This window comes from Impatiens glandulifera, chromosome 5 (assembly GCF_907164915.1).
Source record: "Impatiens glandulifera chromosome 5, dImpGla2.1, whole genome shotgun sequence".
Taxonomy (NCBI): domain Eukaryota; kingdom Viridiplantae; phylum Streptophyta; class Magnoliopsida; order Ericales; family Balsaminaceae; genus Impatiens; species Impatiens glandulifera.
In genome coordinates, this window is record NC_061866.1 from 48,337,236 (window position 1) to 48,358,493 (window position 21,258).

Genomic DNA, 21,258 nt, shown 5'->3' on the forward strand with positions numbered 1-21,258 from the left:
TGATAGTCGTTTAAGCGAACACCATATAATTTATATATGTTCCGTAAGATATAAATAAAAAAAAATGAGTGAAAACCATATGGCCCTAAGCCATTAGACCTATACGAAACATGCCTAAGATAAATGGCCGGACCCAAACGCGAACCCAAGCCAGACCACGCGGAGGCAGTAGCAGACCCATGCGCTCAGTAAACCCAAGCACGGAACTGGAAAACCGGAACCGGAACTCCCATCAAACATCTGGACAGGGGCGGAGCCAAATGCAAGCTGGCCCGGGCTGTAGCCCGGGGAGCCTTATGTATTTTATCAATAACGACGGTAATTTACTTTCGTTATTGGTTATTTTCCGTCGCTAAAAGGCTATTTTTCGTCGCTAAAAGGCATTGGTGACAGCAAACTATAAAACTAGCCCGGATAGATTTTTTTAATAAAAAATTAGCCCGGGTAGGTTTCAAATCCTGGCCTCGCCCCTGCATCTGGAGATCGCCCGAATGCCATCCTTGTCTTCTTCCTCGTGTAGATAACCTTCAGTCGATTTATTTGAAAAATTACAAAATTTCAAAAGTCGAAATGATTACCAAGATATGATCATTTTCTCTACAACCCTAGACCGTGAACTGACAGAAAATATATAATTTAGTTGAAGAAGTTATAAGCTTAATGACATTTATTCCAAATTCAAACGCCTTAACTATTTGTGTGGCTCGTGCTGATTATAAAAGGGCTCCTCTGGACATTTCGACAAAAAAAAATGAAGAAAATAACTCCTAAACTTAAATCCGCTATTAAAGTTTAAACTTTGAAGCTCTTGTTTTGAAGAAATTTTTGAAAGAGTGGACTAAAAGATATTTTAATCCACCCATAAGTTGCAATAACATCATATAAGTTGGTTTCAATCGATTGTAATATTCCAGTTACTGTACGTTGTAATTCAAGTTTTAAACAAATTTAAAAATTTATATTTGAGTTCTTGACTTTTTGGGTTCTTATATACGGTATTATTTTTCAATTTAAAGATTGATCCTAATATCATTTAGAAGATTTCTATCCAATTGAATTTAGTCAATTCACCTTAAATCAAAACTAAAAAACTCAATTTTGATTAAAAAAAATTGAGTTGTTTATCTAGCTCAAGAATAACAACCTAAAAAATGTTAAATCAATCCCGAAAGATTTGATTTAATTTTTGACCAAATTCATAATTTTTTTAAAACTTATTGGTTTTGAATTTTTTTAAATGACATGGAACTGTCCTAAGACTAATTTTGGTCAATTGGATTTAGTTCCAATTAGTATAAGAAATGTTTATGTAAGCTCAAAAGTCAAATTGGATTAAGAAAGTTTTGTGTTATTGTAGACAAGTTCTTAATAAAGAACAAAGCTTTCTATAAGTTTGATTTTAGAATTAAGGACTTTAAATGAAAATTGAAAAAAAGAAGAAGTTAGGAGGTTGATTATGAAGTGTATCTCGGTCAAAACTCAGCTCCTGGTGCTGAGTTGATTCATTGTTCTTTGATCTATTTTTGTGTCCATAACTGATGCAATCCGTCCATCGACCGAGCAACGCCGGTACGCCCGACTTCTGTCCATGATCGAAACAGAGAAGACTTCATGATTGGCCCGTTGACCCGGGCCAACCCGTGCTCAGGAGCCTATAACCATGACCCGCAAAAGCCCGACTCGTTGTCCCTTAGAGCTTATTTGTCTTGCTTTTAATATTTAAATATTTTTAGCCTTTTAAGATTTTATTTGATTTTTAAAAAATCTAAAAAAATATTAAATATTTTTAAATAATTTCTAAAAATAAAATAGAACAAATGTTTTCATTAAGACAAGTTTGTTCCTTTTTAAGTATTTTATTAGGTACTTTTATATACAAATTGCTTTTTAAAAAATTCTAAAAAATATTTTTTTACATGATTTATTGAAAACTAACTTTTGTTAGTTTATTTTTTAAGGTGCAAAATTCAATATAATTCTATCCACATGTACAATTTAAATTCATTCAATTTTTATATCTTTTATGATTTGAATTTAAATAATTTTTAAAATAAAAATGTAAATAATAAATTTAAAAATTAGGTCAAAAATTTAAAGTAGAGACCGTAATGATAATAACACAAATGAGTAAATGCGAAAACTCTGTCGAGTATAACCAAGTCTTGAATTGCAAAACAAATATATAAAAACGCGTTTAAATATATAAAATATTTTTTTAGTTTTCGAGAAAAATTAAGTGACGTACCTTCTAAATTCTAAAGTCAAAGTTCCCGGTTTATTAAAATAAAAAACACTTTCTAAAATTAAATCAAATTTAAAGTATTAAAATTTAAAAATAACGAAGCTAGAAAAAGAAACGAGACCTATAACTTTGGTTTTTTTAATGATAGTTAGCACATTTTTTTACTAAATTAAAGAGACTAAAACATCTCTTATTTTTCATAAATGAAAAAAAAAAGTCATATACGAAGTCTTAAGTTTATTTCTAGACTTAGTTTGTTTAGTACAACCGAATGTCAGAATTAATGAGTTTTATTTTTTTAAATCAAAAATTATTCAATCTTTATTTTTCCTAAGAGAATGTAAAAGATCAATTAGTTTTTTTTTTCTTGGATTAAAAGTTAATGGAAATGAAAGTTTGTATATTTTTTTTTCATAAACACAACATTCACTTATATTTTCTATCATTTGGATGAAAGGAAGAAAGTCCAGTCACCATAATTTGTTTATTTTAATAATTTAGATGTTTATTTCAAATGCTAGAGATTATACACAAATATAGGTTTTATTTTGGTCAAAAAATTTTCATCATCAAAATTATCATAATATAACATAATCCAGCTTTGAAGCACTTTGAATTTGGATCTGAGATAATTGTGTTAATATATATTAAAATATTAATTCAAATGAGATAATAATATAAAATATAATTTAATTATACATCTATTTATTTGTTTGTCGTTGTTATCTTAATAAAATATTTTATTTTTTAAACTAATTTTTAAATATCATTTTTTTAATATTTTACAGACTTTTGATTTAAAATGATTAGGGATTTTTATATGTTTTGTATTAAATAACTAATTATTATACTTGAATAAAATATCATATTTTATATATTAATTTAAATTTATTTTATTTCAATCAAAATATTATATTAAAAAAAACTGTTTAGAATAATTTATACAATATATCCTATACACAATTAGTAGATTTGTTATTTTTATAAAAAAATATGAAATACAAATACATAATAATAATAATAATAATAATAATAATAATAACTAATAAGAAAATATTAATTAAAATCTTTTAAACACAACCAATTTTGAGTATAAATTATGAATAACTGGGATTTACCTAATTGATTTAATGTTTTGTAATTTGTATATGTAAACAATTTTACTAGCTTTAAATATAGTATGATAAATGAAATCAAACTTATTTTCAGTAAATATTATAGAGATACATTGTCATCTTATTAGAATATATATGAAATCACCAATAAATAAAGATTAACTTTTAATAAAGAATAACAAATAAACAAACTCTTAACAATTCAATTACCCGCATAGAAGAACTATAAATGCTTTGCTACCTCTAAATATATTTTTTTTCATAAAAATTTTATGACAAAACTCGCATTAATGCACTTGTTATATTTTGTATGGATCTCTGGTATAATATAATATAAGGAAACACACTACGCACACTCATGGAATCGGATGTACAAGAAATAAAGAAACCAAAAGAAGAAGAAATCATCATAATCTTCCATGCCAAATTAGAGGAAATATTTAGAATTCTTCTTCAAAAAAATCTTGAAAGAGCTCCCAACAAAATACCTTAAGAACACAATTCATAATGAATAAAGGCCAACATTACAGTATGGACTAGAAAAAACATTATTCAAATGGAGATTCATTAACTGATAAATCACATCTAAAAGAACCATAATGTCTGCCCGTTGTGACATTGTCACTTGGTCCATCCATATAAAACAATATATATCAAAGAGAAAGGCTCGTGAATTTCGTTACTTCAATGCAAGATTGATTCTTCTAACTTTTTCCAAATATATATTTTTTAATTGACCATCTAGGTTTGTTATATATATGAATATTATAAGTAACGCAGCCATTTTCCTTTATCAAACAGCAATTGAACGCCATGATCATCACCTACTTCATTTTCTTTTGTCTCTTCTCATCATCATCTCTCTCCCAAGACATTCTGTATGTAGGCCAGTCTATTAGAGATGGTGGCCACAACACCATAATCTCTCCCGGAGGCAGCTTCGAGCTCGGATTCTTCAGCCCCGGCAGGTCAGGACATCGTTACGTCGGAATTTGGTACAAGAACATTTCCGCCGGAACCGTCGTTTGGGTTGCCAACAGAGACAGACCTGTCTCCGATAAAGCCACCGGAATACTCACATTCAATTCCGCCGGCTTCGTCACACTCCACAATTCAGATGGGTACGTCTTCTGGTCATCGGACCCACCTCTGCCATCTACCAATCCATCAATACTCCAGCTTCTGGACACAGGAAATCTCGTCATTAGTGATTCTGTCACCAAGGATTTGCTCTGGCAGAGTTTTGATTATCCTGGGAATACATTCTTGCCAGGCATGAAGTACGGCGCAAATTTGTCTTCAGGATTGAATCGGTATCTTACCTCCTGGAAATCCGACGACGATCCATCTCCGGGGGAATACACAAATCGCCTTGAGATTGCCGGGTTTCCACAAATGTTCCTGAGGAAGGGATCACAGATCCAGTTCCGGGGCGGTCATTGGAATGGACTTCAATTCAGCGGGATGCCAAGCTTGAATCCAAATACGGTTTACACATACGATTTCGTCTTCAAGAATGAAGAAATCTATTATGAATATCAATTGATCAACTCTGCCGTGATCACTAGAATGATTCTCAATCCATTAGGAATCCTCCATGTACTGAATTAATTACATACACATTGAAAATAACTTTCTTTCTCCTCACAAATACTGTACTAAATTTTAAATTCTTTTCTTTTCTTGTTTGTACAGAAATATGTGTGGATTGCTAAGGAAAATAACTGGATGATGTATCAGACGACCCAGATGGATAATTGCGATCGATTCGCTGTTTGTGGATCCTATGGGATCTGCACCATCGAAGACAATTCTCCTCTATGCGGGTGTTTGCCAGGATTCAAACCAAAATCACAGACTGAGTGGGACAGAGCTGATTGGACCCACGGCTGCGTTCGTAAAACAGATTTGCTGAAGAATGACGGATTCTTAAGATACTCGAACGTCAAATTGCCCGATACGAGAGAGTCATGGTTCGATCAAACCATGAATTTAAATGATTGCCAAGGTTTATGCTTGAAGAATCGCTCTTGCACAGCTTATGCTAATACCGACGTCAGAAATGGAGGAAGCGGTTGCCTTTTGTGGTTCAACGATTTGATTGATATACGGCAGTATCAGGTCGGCAACGGCCAAGATATCTTTCTCAAATTGGCTCATTCCGAACTGGGTATGTTAATTGTCATCTCTCTCTCTCTCTCTCTCTCTCTCTGTATAGATATAATCCGACAGGTTCTGATTTTGGGTTGTTTTTGTCGGTCGAAAGTGAACCTGGGAGAAAACACAAGCGGGAAAAAAAAGAGAATGATGAAGATCATACTCATCACAGCAGCAGCAGTCATTGTCATAGCTATATCCATGATCGTTTTCTTCTGGATTATGAGAAGAGGTAAACCATATATATATATATATATATATATATATATAAATGATGAAAGATTATATAGTAGAGTTGGAAAACATTATTTCTATTTTAATGTCTATATATAACTTATCAATCTTCAATAAACCTATCAAAATATAATATAAAAAGACACGAGACTTAATGTGAAAAACACTCTAACAAGAGTAAAACACCACGATCTTAGGCCGCCATTCACTATATAATGGGTTACACTCTAACAAATCATCTAAATTTTCAAAAATAATATTATCACATACATATAAAATGTATATTTACTCATGCTAAAAATATTTAAACCTACATATCTAAAAAGAGACCTTGATATCTAAAAAGGGGAGAGAAAGTAATTAAAGTAAAAATAAAATAAAATTTAGGCTTGTCTTTATCTTCCTCTATCTGTCTCATTTCTTGTTTCCTCCAAGCTACTATTATATATTATTAAACCAAACTCAATCCCCAGTTAATATATATATAAATGATTGAAGGATTATATATGATATTGAAGCTTGATCTTGACATGTTTTATTATTTGCAGCCACAATAGTAAGAGAGACTAACAGCCTCTCCACTAAAATAGAAGAGTATGAGCTTCCGCAATTTGAATTTTCAGAAATAGCCATTGCCACTGATAAATTCTCCCCTTTCAATATGCTTGGAGAAGGCGGGTTTGGACAAGTCTACAAGGTAACAACAGTAATTACCAAATCCAATTAGAAAATTTCATAATTAGTTACTCAATCTGATTTCATATCCATCAGGGATTACTGCCTAACAATCAGGAGATAGCTGTGAAGAGGTTGTCTAAGAAATCGAGACAAGGATTCGACGAGTTCAGGAATGAGCTCTTGTGTATCGCGAAACTTCAACATCGAAACCTGGTGAAGCTCCTCGGTTGTTGCATTCACCAAGAGGAGCAGTTGTTGATTTATGAATACCTATCCAACCATAGCTTGGACTACTTCATCTTCGGTTAGTAAAAAACATATTTGGGAAATATTTAATTCCAATTAATAACACCTATTATGCTCTGCCCTGTGATAGGAAAAAAAAAAAAAAAAAAAAAAAACTTATTTGGGAATGGTTTTATTGCAGATGAGATTAAAAGCGCCACTGTGGACTGGCCTAAGCGCTACAATATTATAAATGGAATTGCTAGAGGACTCCTCTATCTTCATCAAGATTCTCGGTTAAGAATAATCCACAGAGATCTTAAAGCTAGTAACATATTGCTGGACTCCGATATGAACCCGAAAATATCAGACTTTGGCATGGCCAGAATTTTCAGTGGCAATGAAACCGAAACCGCACTCAGCACAACCAGAGTCGTCGGAACTTTGTGAGCATATTATTCTTATGTTTAATTGATTTAATCTTATTATATATAAATCTTTCAATCCATATTTGAATGCAGTGGCTACATGGCCCCTGAATATGCCATTGACGGGATATTTTCACAAAAGTCAGACGTATTTAGCTTCGGTGTGCTGACACTAGAGATCATATGCGGAAAGAAAAACCGTGGCTTCACTCATCCAGACCACGAACTAAACCTTCTAGGACATGTAAGAATACCATTACTAGATTTCATATTTCTTTTCTTCAACATTCTAAGATTGTAATGGTTAATTGTTGAATAATTTCAGGCCTGGAATCTTTTGAATGAAGGAAGAGAGTTGGAACTGAGTGAGCCGGTGTTGGAAAAAACATTGGACCCGAGGGAGGTGTTGAGGTGCATTAACATTGGGTTGCTTTGTGTGCAACAATCCCCGGAGGACAGGCCTTCAATGTCATCTGTCGTGCCGATGCTGTGCAGCGACATACCATTGGCTCAGCCTAAGAAGCCCGGATACTTTGCAGAAAGGAATGTTGGATCCGGGGAATCTTCTAGTAATGGTGGTCAGGATGTTGTGTTCTCAAACAACCAGTTGACTGTGACAACAGTAACCGCCAGATAGAAAACATGCTCAAGGACTTGATGTTTCTTAGAAACATTTATTTTCTTTAAAAAAGAAAGCTATAGAAGTTTCTTTTTATTTTTTGGAAAAAATAACTGAAGGTTAATTTAATCGCTGGTGAGCGAGCTGTAGAAACTTCTTCATACAGCTTTACTGAAGGTTATTTTGATATGATTTAACAGTTGCTATATATACATAGATTGGAAATAAACCAGTTTGTAAATGAAGCAACAGAGTATTCAAATAACAACATGGAAGAAGGAGGAGGAGGAGGTAAGTTTATTGAACCTGATATGCAATGAGTAACCCAACTGCATTTGAATGTAATATGGAACTCTATCCTTATTGGAATGCTGTGACATAGACGTCTAGCATTATCTATGTTGAACAAATGAAAGAGTTTCTTAATATATCACTATTGACTTTAGGTATAATTTTTAAATTGTTCATTCTCTCCAAAATCTCAATTTGGATTTCGAGTATTCACCTTATAAATCTTTCTTATAAAACTCTTTCTTAAGTTGCATTTTTAACTTTTTTTTTTTTTTTTTTTTTTTTTTTTTATTTTTTTTATCTTCTATCCCATTTTATCAAATAAATGAGATAAACAAATGAGTCATTGTGACATTTCTCATTAATATATATATTAATATATATATATATATATATATATATATATATATATATATATATATATATATATATATATATATATATATATATATATATATATATATATATATATATATATATATATAATGATGCTTAATTTTTAAAGTGATACTTGGGTCGGATTGTGGGTTGACCCGCTTTTAAATTTAAAACGGTTAAAAATAAAATTAAAAATGCTAAAGGTATGTTTCGAACTTGCAACCTAACAAAACAAGTACAACTCTTAACCAACTAGACTACTAAGATTTTATTTTTTAAATTCAACACCAAATTTGATAAACGCGGGACGTTTTAACATTAATATAAGTTCAACTTTTTAACTAACTAATCTATATATATATAATTTTTAAAGTGTCCGGATTGCCGGGTCGAGAGTTGTGGTTGATTTGGATACTTGGGTCGGATTGTGGGTTGACCCGTCTTAAATTTAAAACGGTTAAAAATAAAATTAAAAATGTTAGAGGTATGTTTCAAACTTGCAACATAATAAAAACAAGTACAACCTTTTACCAACGAAGCTACTAAGACTTTATATTTTAAATTTAACACTAAATTTGATGAACGCGGTACGTTTTAACATTAATATAAATTCAATTTTTTAACTAACTAATATATATATATATATATATTAAATGGATACTTGGGTCGGATTGTGGGTTGACTCACCCATAAACTTAAAACGGTTAAAAATAAAATTAAAAATATTATCCATAATTTTTTTTCACGGTTTTTTATATTATTAATCGTGCAAATACACGGACTAAATGCTAGTTTCTCTAGTGATAATAGTCATAAAATATCAAATATATTTCTCATAGAATTTTAATTTTTTTAATTCTCACTCATATATCAAAGTTGCATACATAATATGCCACAACTTTATTCCCTTCCTTTCGCGACACTAACACATTTCTTAACTATTTTATATACATGCACCATTTTGAACCGATAATAGAGATTCATTTAAATTGAAATTACCAAATGTCTAAACAATTCCATAAACATCTTAGTTGTAATTATTTTTACTCACAACTTTGTAGGATTAATTATTTTTCGTCAACTCAACCCATTTTGAAACTATTAACTATATCAATAAAACAAATCTCAATTCAGAATATGTACAACTAATTGAGAGTATTAATCTGAAAGAATCCACTATCATTGTACATAGTTTCAACAATATTGATTTTGTAGAATATTTGGTCTATTTTGGAGAAAGATTACTACTTTTAATTTTATTTTATTTTGTAGTTTCAAACACTTATATATTAAATTATTTTATAGTTTCCAACACTTAAATATTAAATTATTTTGTATTCTTAAAATAATAACAAGTCTTCACCGATCTCTCTAATCATGAAAATGATTAACAAGATATTTTATATATTTTTTAAAGATAATACATTATAAATATCATATATAAAATAATATGAAGAGTTGTGATATTTATAAAAATAACTAATATAATAAAATCAAAGTTAAATAATTATTATTTGAATTATTTATCTTTTTTTATAAGTATTTTTTTAATAATTATAAAATTTAGAAAAACATTTAAATTTATTTATTCATAAATTTGTTTTTAATTATTATTAATAAATTTTATTTTTATCTTATATATATATATATATATATATATAATTTATTTAATTTTTATTATAACTTTATTTTTAATATATTATTTATTATATTCAAAATTATTTAATAATTTACTATATTTTTATAATTAATGATTGTATTTATAAGTTATAATTAGCTAAGAATATATACACTTATAATAAAAAAATATTTTTAAATCTTTTTCATTAAATATTATTAAAAAAAATTATAAACTAAATCAAAATTATTTAATATATTATAGATTTTTAATAATTGTATATTAATTATGGTAATTAATTATATTTTTATTTAAATAATTAAAAAATTCTAATAATAAATATCTTTATTATTATAATATTTTAGAAAAATTTTAAATAATTACTTTAATTTAGAATAATTATTTTAAAATTAATATGTTTTTTATATTTTAAGTATTATTTTAAATTAATTGTTTTTTGAAAAATTATTTTCAATTATTATAAAATTATTTATTTATTGTTTAGTAATTTAATTTAATAAAATATCTTAATTATTTAATTATTAAGATATTATAAAGTAAGACATTATTCATTATTTATTTAGTTTTTGATAATTTTATTATATAATTAGTCAAAAAATTATATTATATAACTATTTTTAAAAATAATAAGTAATTTTGTTGTAAAAAATATTTTACATTTTTATTTTATTTTAACTTAGTTACATATGAAATTTTAAAATTATATATGTTGAATATTAATTTAATATAATTTTACATTATTATTTTATTTTAACTTATTTACATATAAAAATTTAAAATTATATTTATGTTTTTTAATATTATATTACAAATTTTAAAATTATATATGTTGAATATTAATTTAAAATAATTCTGTTTAGAATAATATTTTTTTTATATATTTTGTATATTAGTTTAAATTTATTATATTATATAAAATTATTTATTTTATTTTAATTCAATCAAAAATATTATATTTAAAAAATTGTTTAGAATAATAAATACAATATATACTGCAAAATTAGTAAATTTGTTATTTTTATATAAAATGATTTATTATTTTTAAAGAAATAAGATTTTTTTAAAGTACAAAATAATTTATTGGAGGAAATAATTTAAATATTTTATTATTATTTATTTTAAAAATATTATTTTAAAAAAAATATGTTAACAGTTAAATTATTAAGTTGTTTATTAATTAGAATATGATATATTTAATAATAACATGTAGTTAAAGTTATTTTTTGGAAAATAATAAATGAAAAAAAGTTCATAATAAATTTTTACAAAGTTTATGAAAACCTTATTTAAACATCTGATTGATTTATATATTTAAAAAAATTAATTAAAATATGAAATACACAATAATAATAATTAATAAAAAATTGCTAAATTAAAATATTTTAAACACAACCAATTTTGAATATAAATTATGAATAATTGGGATTTGACTAATCGATATCACTAGCCTTAAATCTTAAATATGGTATGATAAATGAAATCAAACTTATTTTAAGTAGATATTATAGAAAACTGTCATTGTCATCTTTTTAGAATATTTATGAAATCACCAACAAATTATAGTTTGAATTGGTAATAAAGAATACAAAAGAAAAAGTGAAACTTAAAACTAACTCTGATGCTTATGCAAATTAAAAAAAAAAAAAAAAAACTACCGAGGTTGAGTAGGTTTAGAAAACTTATTATAAGAAATTATATCGATACCAAAATTATTTATACGGTAAAAATATGCGATTTTTAAAATTTTGGTATATCGACATATACCAAAATAGTATAAAATAAATTAATATATATATATAATTAGGACCGTGCAAAAAAAAGGAAAACTGGTAACCAACTCAACCGATAGTTAACCGGTTTCATTTTAACGGTTTATTGGTTAACCGGTTCTAGCAGTTCCGATTAACCGGTTCGGTTTTCGGTTTACTTATTTTTCTAACGTTTTAATTAGTAATAATTTAATTGTATTTTATAATTTGTATTAGTTATTTTATAAATAAGATATATTATAAATAATATTTAATAATCTATAAAAAAAATTATTTTTAAATTTTAAATTATAATTTTTATAGAATTATTTTTAAAACACATTATAATTTATATAAAATTTTAAAAAAATAAATTTAAAAAAATTAAAATAATTTCATTAAAATATGTAAAATTATTTTTTATAGATACACGTGAAATTATAAATTAATAAAATCAAAATAATAAACAAATTAAAATTTGACGTTTTTAACATTCATTTAGTTTAGTGTTTTAACTTTAAGTATGACCTTTGATCAACACTGATCACATGAATTTGAATTTTCTTTATAAACATATAAAAAACTAACAATATATATAAAATATATTATATTATTATAATAAAATTATATATTATAATATATTTTTAAATATATTAATAAAATATATTATAATAATATAAAATATTTTAATAATAATATATTATATTATAATATATAAAAGGATAGAGAATAGTATAATAGGAAAATGCAAACAATAATTTAAAAAAAATTATTATATAAAATTATTACTTAATTTAAAAAATTGAATTATTGATTCCTAGTTAAACCCGACCGAAACCGACCAAAACGATAGAACAGAACTAGTAAAACCGATATTATTAACAGATTTGTAAAATAAGAGGCAAAACCGGTATTAACCGGAACACCCTATATATATAATACTTATAAAAAAAATTGATTTAATATTAATTTAATTATAAAAATATAATTTTTAAAAATTAAATCAAAATACAATTATAATATAATATTATTCAATATATGTCATCTCAATAAAATTGGAAAAAAATTCAATCAAAATTTTAATCTTTTGAAACCTTAGAAATGAATGAAACTAAGTAACTAATTATTTCAATTATTATTAAAGATATTTTTGTAATCTCATTCTCAACTGTTGCTAGTGAGTCTGGTCTTAACTTGGATAAAATGATAATTCATATTTTTATGAGCAATTTGAATATTAAAATATGAAGGTATTGGTGTGCACAAATGATGGTATAAAAGAACATAAATTCAACTTAATTTTTTTTTATATGAATGAACTTGAATTGTTCAATTTAAATGAACAAATGAAAAAGAGTGAGAGATTTTTATTAATTAAGTCTAAATTAACTAATATTTATTATTATTATTATCTAATATTAATTCTATTATCAATTTATAAAAAAAAATATAAATAAATTTTATTTATTTTTTTCTTAATTTTTTTTCAGTCAAATCTTCCTTAATTTCCTTTTGAACTCTAATTTCTAAATCGTTCTCTCTATCAAACGATGAAAGGAAAACTCTGTCTGCCCATGAAATGGGAACTACAAGAAAGGAAGTAACCAAAATAAGAAGAAAACATCTCATGTATCTATCTTGGAAGAGATCCCAACATACAAAATACCTTGTTAGTATCAAACCAACAGTGATTGATTTACTAATTAACGCCACCATGATCATCACCTACTTCATTTTCATTTTGTTCTCTCTCTTCTCATCGTTCTCTCTTTCCCTAAAAAACACTCTGTTTGCGGGCCAGTCTATTACAGATGGGCCAGATGGCCACAACACCATAATCTCTCCCGGAGCCAGGTTCGAGCTCGGATTCTTCAGCCCCGGCAGTTCCAGAAATCGTTACGTCGGAATTTGGTACAAGAACATTTCCGCCCTAACCGTCGTTTGGGTTGCGAATAGAGCCAGACCTGTCTCCTCCGATAAATCCGGAAAACTGACATTCAACTCCACCGGCTTCATCGTACTCCACAATTCAAATGGGTCCGTCTTCTGGTCATCGGACCCACCTCTGCCATCTACCAATCCATCAGTGCTCCAGCTTCTGGACACAGGAAATCTCGTCATTAGTGATTCTGTCACCAAGGATTTTCTCTGGCAGAGCTTTGACTATCCTGGGAATACATTCTTACCGGGAATGAAGTACGGCGCAAATTTGTCTTCAGGATTGAATCGGTATCTTACCTCCTGGAAATCCGACGACGATCCATCTCCGGGGGAATACACAAATCGCCTTGAGATTGCCGGGTTTCCACAAATGTTCCTGAGGAAGGGATCACAGATCCAGTTCCGGGGCGGTCATTGGAATGGACTTCAATTCAGCGGGATGCCAAGCTTGAATCCAAATACGGTTTACACATACGATTTCGTCTTCAAGAATGAAGAAATCTATTATGAATTTCAATTGATCAACTCTGCCGTGATCACTAGAATGATTCTCAATCCATTAGGAATCCTCCATGTACTGAATTAATTACATACACATTGAAAATAACTTTCTTTCTCCTCACAAATACTGTACTAAATTTTCTTTTCTTTTCTTTTTTCTTTTCTTGTTTGTACAGAAATATGTGTGGATTGCTAAGGAAAATAACTGGATGATGTATCAGACGACCCAGATGGATAATTGCGATCGATTCGCTGTTTGTGGATCCTATGGGATCTGCACCATCGAAGACAATTCTCCTCTGTGCGGGTGTTTGCCTGGATTCAAACCAAAATCACAGACGGAGTGGGACGGAGCTGATTGGACCCACGGCTGCGTTCGTAAAACAGATTTGCTGAAGAATGACGGATTCTTAAGATACTCGAACGTCAAATTGCCCGATACGAGAGAGTCATGGTTCGATCAAACCATGAATTTAAATGATTGCCAAGGTTTATGCTTGAAGAATCGCTCTTGCACAGCTTATGCTAATACCGACGTCAGAAATGGAGGAAGCGGTTGCCTTTTGTGGTTCAACGATTTGATTGATATACGGCAGTATCAGGTCGGCAACGGCCAAGATATCTTTCTCAAATTGGCTCATTCCGAACTGGGTATGTTAATTGTCATCTCTCTCTCTCTCTCTCTCTCTCTGTATAGATATAATCCGACAGGTTCTGATTTTGGGTTGTTTTTGTCGGTCGAAAGTGAACCTGGGAGAAAACACAAGCGGGAAAAAAAAGAGAATGATGAAGATCATACTCATCACAGCAGCAGCAGTCATTGTCATAGCTATATCCATGATCGTTTTCTTCTGGATTATGAGAAGAGGTAAACCATATATATATATATAAACGATGAAAGATTATATATAATATTCACCTAGACCTAGGATTAGGAGAGCGGAAAACATTGTAGCTATTTTTTTCTCGTTTATAACCTAATAAAACTTCAATAAATCCATCAAAATAGAATACAGAGATACACAATTTTAGCCAAGGTTGGTCATAATAAGAAACTTCATTTTTCGACCATATCTTATCTGGCACACAAAATTTAAAGGAACGCACGGCGTGAGATTAAAAAATGTATCACTTTAATCAAAGTCTCACTCTAAAAAGACCTCGAAAGATGTGATTGCAAAAACAAACATCGCATCCTTTCAAATAATGTTCGGTTCATCCCCTCCACTAAACCATTTAACTAAGGTGTATTCATAGGTGTTTTTTTATGTCAATTCTTTGTTTTCTGCAATACTCATCAAAAAGATCACGGTACTCACCATTATTATCCGTCTAAATACACTTAAATTTGCGTCATTTTGCCTTTTCACAAGGACATTAAACTATTTAAATCATTGTTAGGATTTGGATCCCCCAAATCTGATTTTTACTTGAAATGATCTATAAAAACGTAAAAATAAGAACACAAGAAACACAGATTTATAGTGATTCACTCAAATAAGGTACGTTCATTTTAACCGGCACAAGATTTCACCATAAAGAAAAAAAAATTACATAATTTTTACCTCACACTTTATCTCTCTAAAATTTTGTATTAACTATAGGGTAACATTCAAATAATAAACCTAAATAACTCTTGGTAATGTCCAAACTCAAATACAAACTCAATAAACTCTAATTAACTATTGTAGAGTTTATTATAAGTGTAGACTTTATAACTCAACAATCTCCCATTTGGAGACTAACTTCAACATCTCTCGATCGGTAGCGGCTCTCCATCTGATGCCTTAACGAAGAAGACCAACTAAAGTTGCACACAACTTCAATTTCTCATTTTTCAGAGTTTTTGTCAGCATATTAGTTGGATTCTCACTCTTGGGAATCTTCTCAAGAGTTGACACTCCATCTTCTATAGTTGATCGGATAAATTATAACGAACATGTATATGTTTTGTCATACCATGATAAACTGGATTCTTTACCAAATAAATGGAACTCTGATTGTCGCATCGCAACACACTTTCCTGGTAGTCTTGACCAAATTCTCGCAAAAAAAATTGCAACCACATCATCTCCTTAGCAATCTCTATCACAACAGCATACTCCACCTTGCAACTAGAAAGAACAACAATCTTATACAATTTTGAAACTCAACTGATTTTAGTACCTCCCAGAGTATAGATCTACCATGTTACGCTCTTTCTACTATCAACATCACCACCATTGTCAACATCACTATATCTGTCCAAACTAATATTAGACTTTCGAAAACACAAAGCGAGACTCATACTTCCTCTTAAATATCGTAGTATGCACTTTACTATTTCTCAATATTGTCTACCCGGGTTGCTCATGAGTCTACTAACAACTTTCACTGTATGTGTTATGTCTAGTCTTATGCAAACCATCACATACGGAACGATGACCTTGTACTTTTTTTTCATCCTCTATTGAAGACGGTTGATTTTTAAATAGTCTAAAGTGACTAACTAAGAGGGTAATAACTTGTTTTACATCGTACAAGTTGAATCTACTGAGAACTTTTTTCACATACTTTTTTCTTGTGAAAGTTTGAGAACTTATTTATCTCTAAATAAATCTCATCCCAATGATTTGTTTTGCAGCACCTAAATCCTTCATTGCAAACTTCTCAGACAATTCTTTCTTTAGTTTGTTAATCTCATACAAATTTGCTCCAACAATCAATATGTCATTAACGTAGATGAACAAAATAATGTATGATTTATCAAACATCTTGATATAGCAACAATGATCAGCTTCACACTTCAAAATATTTTTACTTTTAATGGAGTTATTGAACTTCTTGTATCATTGTCTTGGAGCCTATTTCAAAGCATATAGACTCTTCTAAAGCTTATACACAAGCTCATATTTTCCTTTGATTTCAAAGCCTTATGGTTGTCGCATTTAAATCTCTTCATTCAAATCATCATTAATAAAATTAGTTTTAACATCTATTTGTTGAAGATGAAGATCTTCTTTCACAATGTGGCATGTATTGAAATGTCGTTATTAATCAATCAACTAGTCTTTTGACAAGCGATATTAACATCACCATCATACAAATTACCGAAATCATCGGTGGCCACATTGGTTTTCTCATATTTATCACTGTTATTGATTTTTCTTTCTTTATTATTTGTATTTTTGTTCTCTCTTAAAAACAATTGGTAAAATTTCTTGATATGTCCATTTTGTTACAATGATAACACTTTGTGTAAGAATTGTTACTAAATGTGTTTTTGCTTTTACTTCTCATTTGGGCATTTACTCTTAGTCTTCCCTCTTCTTTCAGTAAGTAGAACATCATAATACGACAAATTTTTTTGTAATTTTCTTCTAATATCTTCATTGAAGACACTACTCTTTACTACCTTCATAGTAAAAAATACTATTTTCGATTGAGTTAGACAATAACATTATGAACGTCTCTCATTAATTAATCCGTTAGTGTACTAAGAAGCATAACTCTTACACTTCATCATCACACTTGATACTCAATTCAGCCAACTGATTAATAATCTCGTGAAACGTATTCAAGTGATCGGATATAGTTTTTCCATCTTAATACTTCAAGCTCATCATCTACTTGATCATAAATAATTTGGTGTTATCGATCTTCCGAGCAATAACTTTTCAAGTTTTATCCAGACTTTTCGCGTGTATCTATTCACTAACATTCACTAACATTGTTGATAACATTATCATTCATTCTTAATGTAGCCACACATTTGAGGATGACTCAAACACAGATAAATTATAATCTTTGACTTAAAGAATATCTTTCATCTTTCACTGGTAAAAAAATGGTCAAAACCGAGAGTTAAAACTCTCGGTTTTGAGCCCATATCTTTCGGTATAGACTAAAATCCGAGAGTTAAGGTAACTGTCGCCATCCCTCGGTATTGACTCCGTCGTTAAAAATAATTGTGTATTTACCGAAAGATGTCCTCTAGTTCTCGGGTTTTCTTCAATGAGAAAAACCGAGAGTTATTAGTTTAACCTTCGGTTATTAATTTCATTTCCACATATGATAGTTGAAGCCATTAAGAATAATCATTCTATTCGTATTACTCTTCATTATTATAAATAGTACAAAAACTACAGCCTACTCTAATAAATATAATATTAGAAATAGTATTGCAGAAAAAAATATTTCTATTTTAGTACCCCGTTTATAATTTATCAATCTTCAATCAACTAATCAAAATATAATTATATAAAAGTACACGAAATTTAGCGTGAAAACTCTTTAATAATAGTAAAACCTCACATATAATTAAATGATTGAAGGATTATATATAATATTGAAGCTTGATCTTGTTATGTTTTATTATTTGCAGCCAAATTAGTAAGAGAGACTAATAGTCTCTCCACTAAAATAGAAGAGTATGAGCTTCCGCAATTTGAATTTTCAGAAATAGCCATTGCCACTAATAACTTCTCCCCTTTCAACATGCTTGGACAAGGTGGTTTTGGACATGTCTACAAGGTAACAACAGTAATTACCAAATTAATTACGAACATTTCATAATTAGTTACTCAATCTGATTTCATATCCATCAGGGATTAATGCATGACAATCAAGAGATAGCTGTGAAGAGGCTGTCTAAGAAATCGACACAAGGATTCGATGAGTTCAAGAATGAGCTCTTGTGTATCGCGAAACTTCAACATCGAAACCTGGTGAAGCTCCTCGGTTGTTGCATTCACCAAGAGGAGAAGTTGTTGGTTTATGAATACCTATCCAACCATAGTTTGGACTACTTCATCTTCGGTTAGTAAAAAAATATTTGGGAAATATTTAATTTTTTTAACAAATAACACCTATTATGCTCTGCCCTGTGATAGAAAAAAAAAGAAACTTATTTGGGAATGGTTTTATTGCAGATAAGATTAAAAGCGCCACTGTGGACTGGCCTAAGCGCTACAATATTATAAATGGAATTGCTAGAGGACTCCTCTATCTTCATCAAGATTCTCGGTTAAGAATAATCCACAGAGATCTTAAAGCTAGTAACATATTGCTGGACTCCGATATGAACCCGAAAATATCAGACTTTGGCATGGCCAGAATTTGCAGTGGCAACGAAACCACCGAAATTGCACTCAACACAACCAGAGTCGTTGGAACTTTGTGAGTTTTCACCATATTATTCTTATGTTTAATTGATTTAATCTTATTATCTATAATTTTTTCAATCCATATTTGAATGCAGTGGCTACATGGCCCCTGAATATGCCATTGACGGGATATTTTCACAAAAGTCAGACGTATTTAGCTTCGGTGTGCTGACACTAGAGATCATATGCGGAAGGAAAAACCGTGGCTTCACTCATCCAGACCACGAACTAAACCTTCTAGGACATGTAAGAATAACATTACTAGGTTTCATATTTCTTCTCTTCAACATTCTAAGATTGTAATGGTTACTTGTTGAATAATTTCAGGCCTGGAATCTTTTGAACGAAGGAAGGGAGTTGGAACTTAGTGAGCCGGTGTTGGAAACAACATTGAACCCGATGGAGGTGTTGAGGTGCATTAACATTGGGCTGCTTTGTGTGCAACAATCCCCGGAGGACAGGCCTTCAATGTCTTCTGTGGTGCCGATGCTGTGCAGCGACATACCATTGGCTCAGCCTAAGAAGCCCGGATACTTTGCAGAAAGGAAAGTTGGATCCGGGGAATCTTCTAGCAATGGTGGTCAGAATGTTGTGTTCTCAAACAACCAATTCACTGTGACAACAGTAACCGCAAGATAGAAAACATGCTCAAGGACTTGCTGATATGTTTATTGAACCTGATATGCAATGAGTAACCCAACTGCATTTGAATATAATATGGAACTCTATCCTTATTGGAATGATGTGACATAGACTAGCATTATGTATGTTAGAACCAATGAAAGAGTTTCTTAATATATCACTTTTGACTTAGGTACAATTTTTAAATGGTTCAATCTTTCCAAATTTGGATTTCCAGCATGCACCTCATAAATCTTTCTGATCAAACTATTTGTTAAGTTGGACTTTTAACTTTTTCTATCTTCTAGTCTAGAGTTGAGCAATGGATTGAATAATTACAAACTAACAGCATATTTATACAAAACGACACGATACAATATTATCTCACTCGGGTCTTGGGTTGACACGATACAAGCACGAGACGACACGATCACGTATATGATCGTAACATGGTTACGAGTCAACACGAACATAACACGGTTACGAGTCAACACGAACATAACACGAGTATAGACATGACACAAGTATAGACACGACACGAGCACGAGTATACACGAAACCACATAAACACAATTATTCACCTAACATAAGTTACTCACGTTAACATTCTCTAAACTTATTACATTTTTATTTAATTAATAAATTATTTAATTTCATAATGTAATATTTATAATTAAAATTAAAATACAAAAATATAATTTTAAAAATATTAATTTAAATAATATAAAAAAATAAAAATAAAAAAATAATAATAAAAAAATAAAAAAATTATATGAATAGAAATTTGAATATATTAATAATTTTATTCAATATTACTTTTATTAATTTTTTAATTATTTATAATTTATACATTAAATAATAAATATATTATAATAATTTTAATTTATAATTTATACATTAAATATCATATATATATATATATATATGTGTGTGATATTTACAGGAGTAACCAATATAGTAAAATCAAAATTAAATCATCATGATCATATTTAACTTCAAGGAAAATGTGATAGTTATTTTAGATGTAACTTGTTAGCGTTACTTTTTTTTTTATGTATAATTCTTCATGTTTCAACTATAGTCATACAATACTAGTCTCATCTAAAACCTAGACCTATAAAATAGTATTCAATATAATAAGATGAATATGAGATAGAGTCAAAATCTTTTGTATGTTTTTAATACATTGTCCACAAACTTGATATCTTCTCGATACATATTTCCTAACAGTGTTTTATTCAAATTCATCTAAAATAATAATAATAAATTGGTCTTAATTTTTCAAAACAAATTATAA

At 29.2% G+C, this 21,258-nt stretch overlaps 2 protein-coding genes across 2 annotated transcripts; both read left to right on the plus strand.

Moving 5' to 3' along the window:
* The first annotated feature begins 4,617 nt into the window (after positions 1–4,617).
* Positions 4,618–8,018, plus strand: LOC124939567 (G-type lectin S-receptor-like serine/threonine-protein kinase At4g27290). Its single transcript, XM_047480029.1, has 9 exons — positions 4,618–4,956; positions 5,053–5,527; positions 6,297–6,445; positions 6,520–6,730; positions 6,854–7,097; positions 7,173–7,323; positions 7,405–7,701; positions 7,818–7,875; positions 7,951–8,018. The coding sequence occupies exons 1-9, from the start codon at positions 4,633–4,635 to the stop codon at positions 8,016–8,018; spliced, it is 1,977 nt and encodes a 658-aa protein (XP_047335985.1). The 5' UTR covers positions 4,618–4,632.
* A 5,450-nt stretch (positions 8,019–13,468) lies between these two features.
* On the plus strand, positions 13,469–19,979 carry LOC124939568 (receptor-like serine/threonine-protein kinase SD1-8). The gene is made up of 8 exons (XM_047480030.1): positions 13,469–14,269; positions 14,373–14,847; positions 14,894–15,064; positions 18,560–18,708; positions 18,783–18,993; positions 19,107–19,353; positions 19,436–19,586; positions 19,668–19,979. Exons 1-8 carry the CDS (start codon positions 13,469–13,471, stop codon positions 19,977–19,979), a joined length of 2,517 nt encoding a protein of 838 aa, XP_047335986.1.
* The last annotated feature ends 1,279 nt before the right edge of the window (positions 19,980–21,258 follow it).

Excerpts from the sequence above, each read along its gene's own strand:
- LOC124939568 (XM_047480030.1), top strand. The coding sequence starts at position 13,469 with ATGATCATCACCTACTTCATTTTCATTTTGTTCTCTCTCTTCTCATCG. Across the intron at positions 18,709-18,782 it reads GTTTTGGACATGTCTACAAG|GGATTAATGCATGACAATCA; the intron begins GTAACAACAGTA and ends CATATCCATCAG. Across the intron at positions 19,354-19,435 it reads ACCAGAGTCGTTGGAACTTT|TGGCTACATGGCCCCTGAAT; the intron begins GTGAGTTTTCAC and ends ATTTGAATGCAG.
- LOC124939567 (XM_047480029.1), top strand. The coding sequence starts at position 4,633 with ATGAAGTACGGCGCAAATTTGTCTTCAGGATTGAATCGGTATCTTACC. Across the intron at positions 6,731-6,853 it reads CTTGGACTACTTCATCTTCG|ATGAGATTAAAAGCGCCACT; the intron begins GTTAGTAAAAAA and ends GTTTTATTGCAG. Across the intron at positions 7,702-7,817 it reads ACCAGTTGACTGTGACAACA|GTTAATTTAATCGCTGGTGA; the intron begins GTAACCGCCAGA and ends AAATAACTGAAG.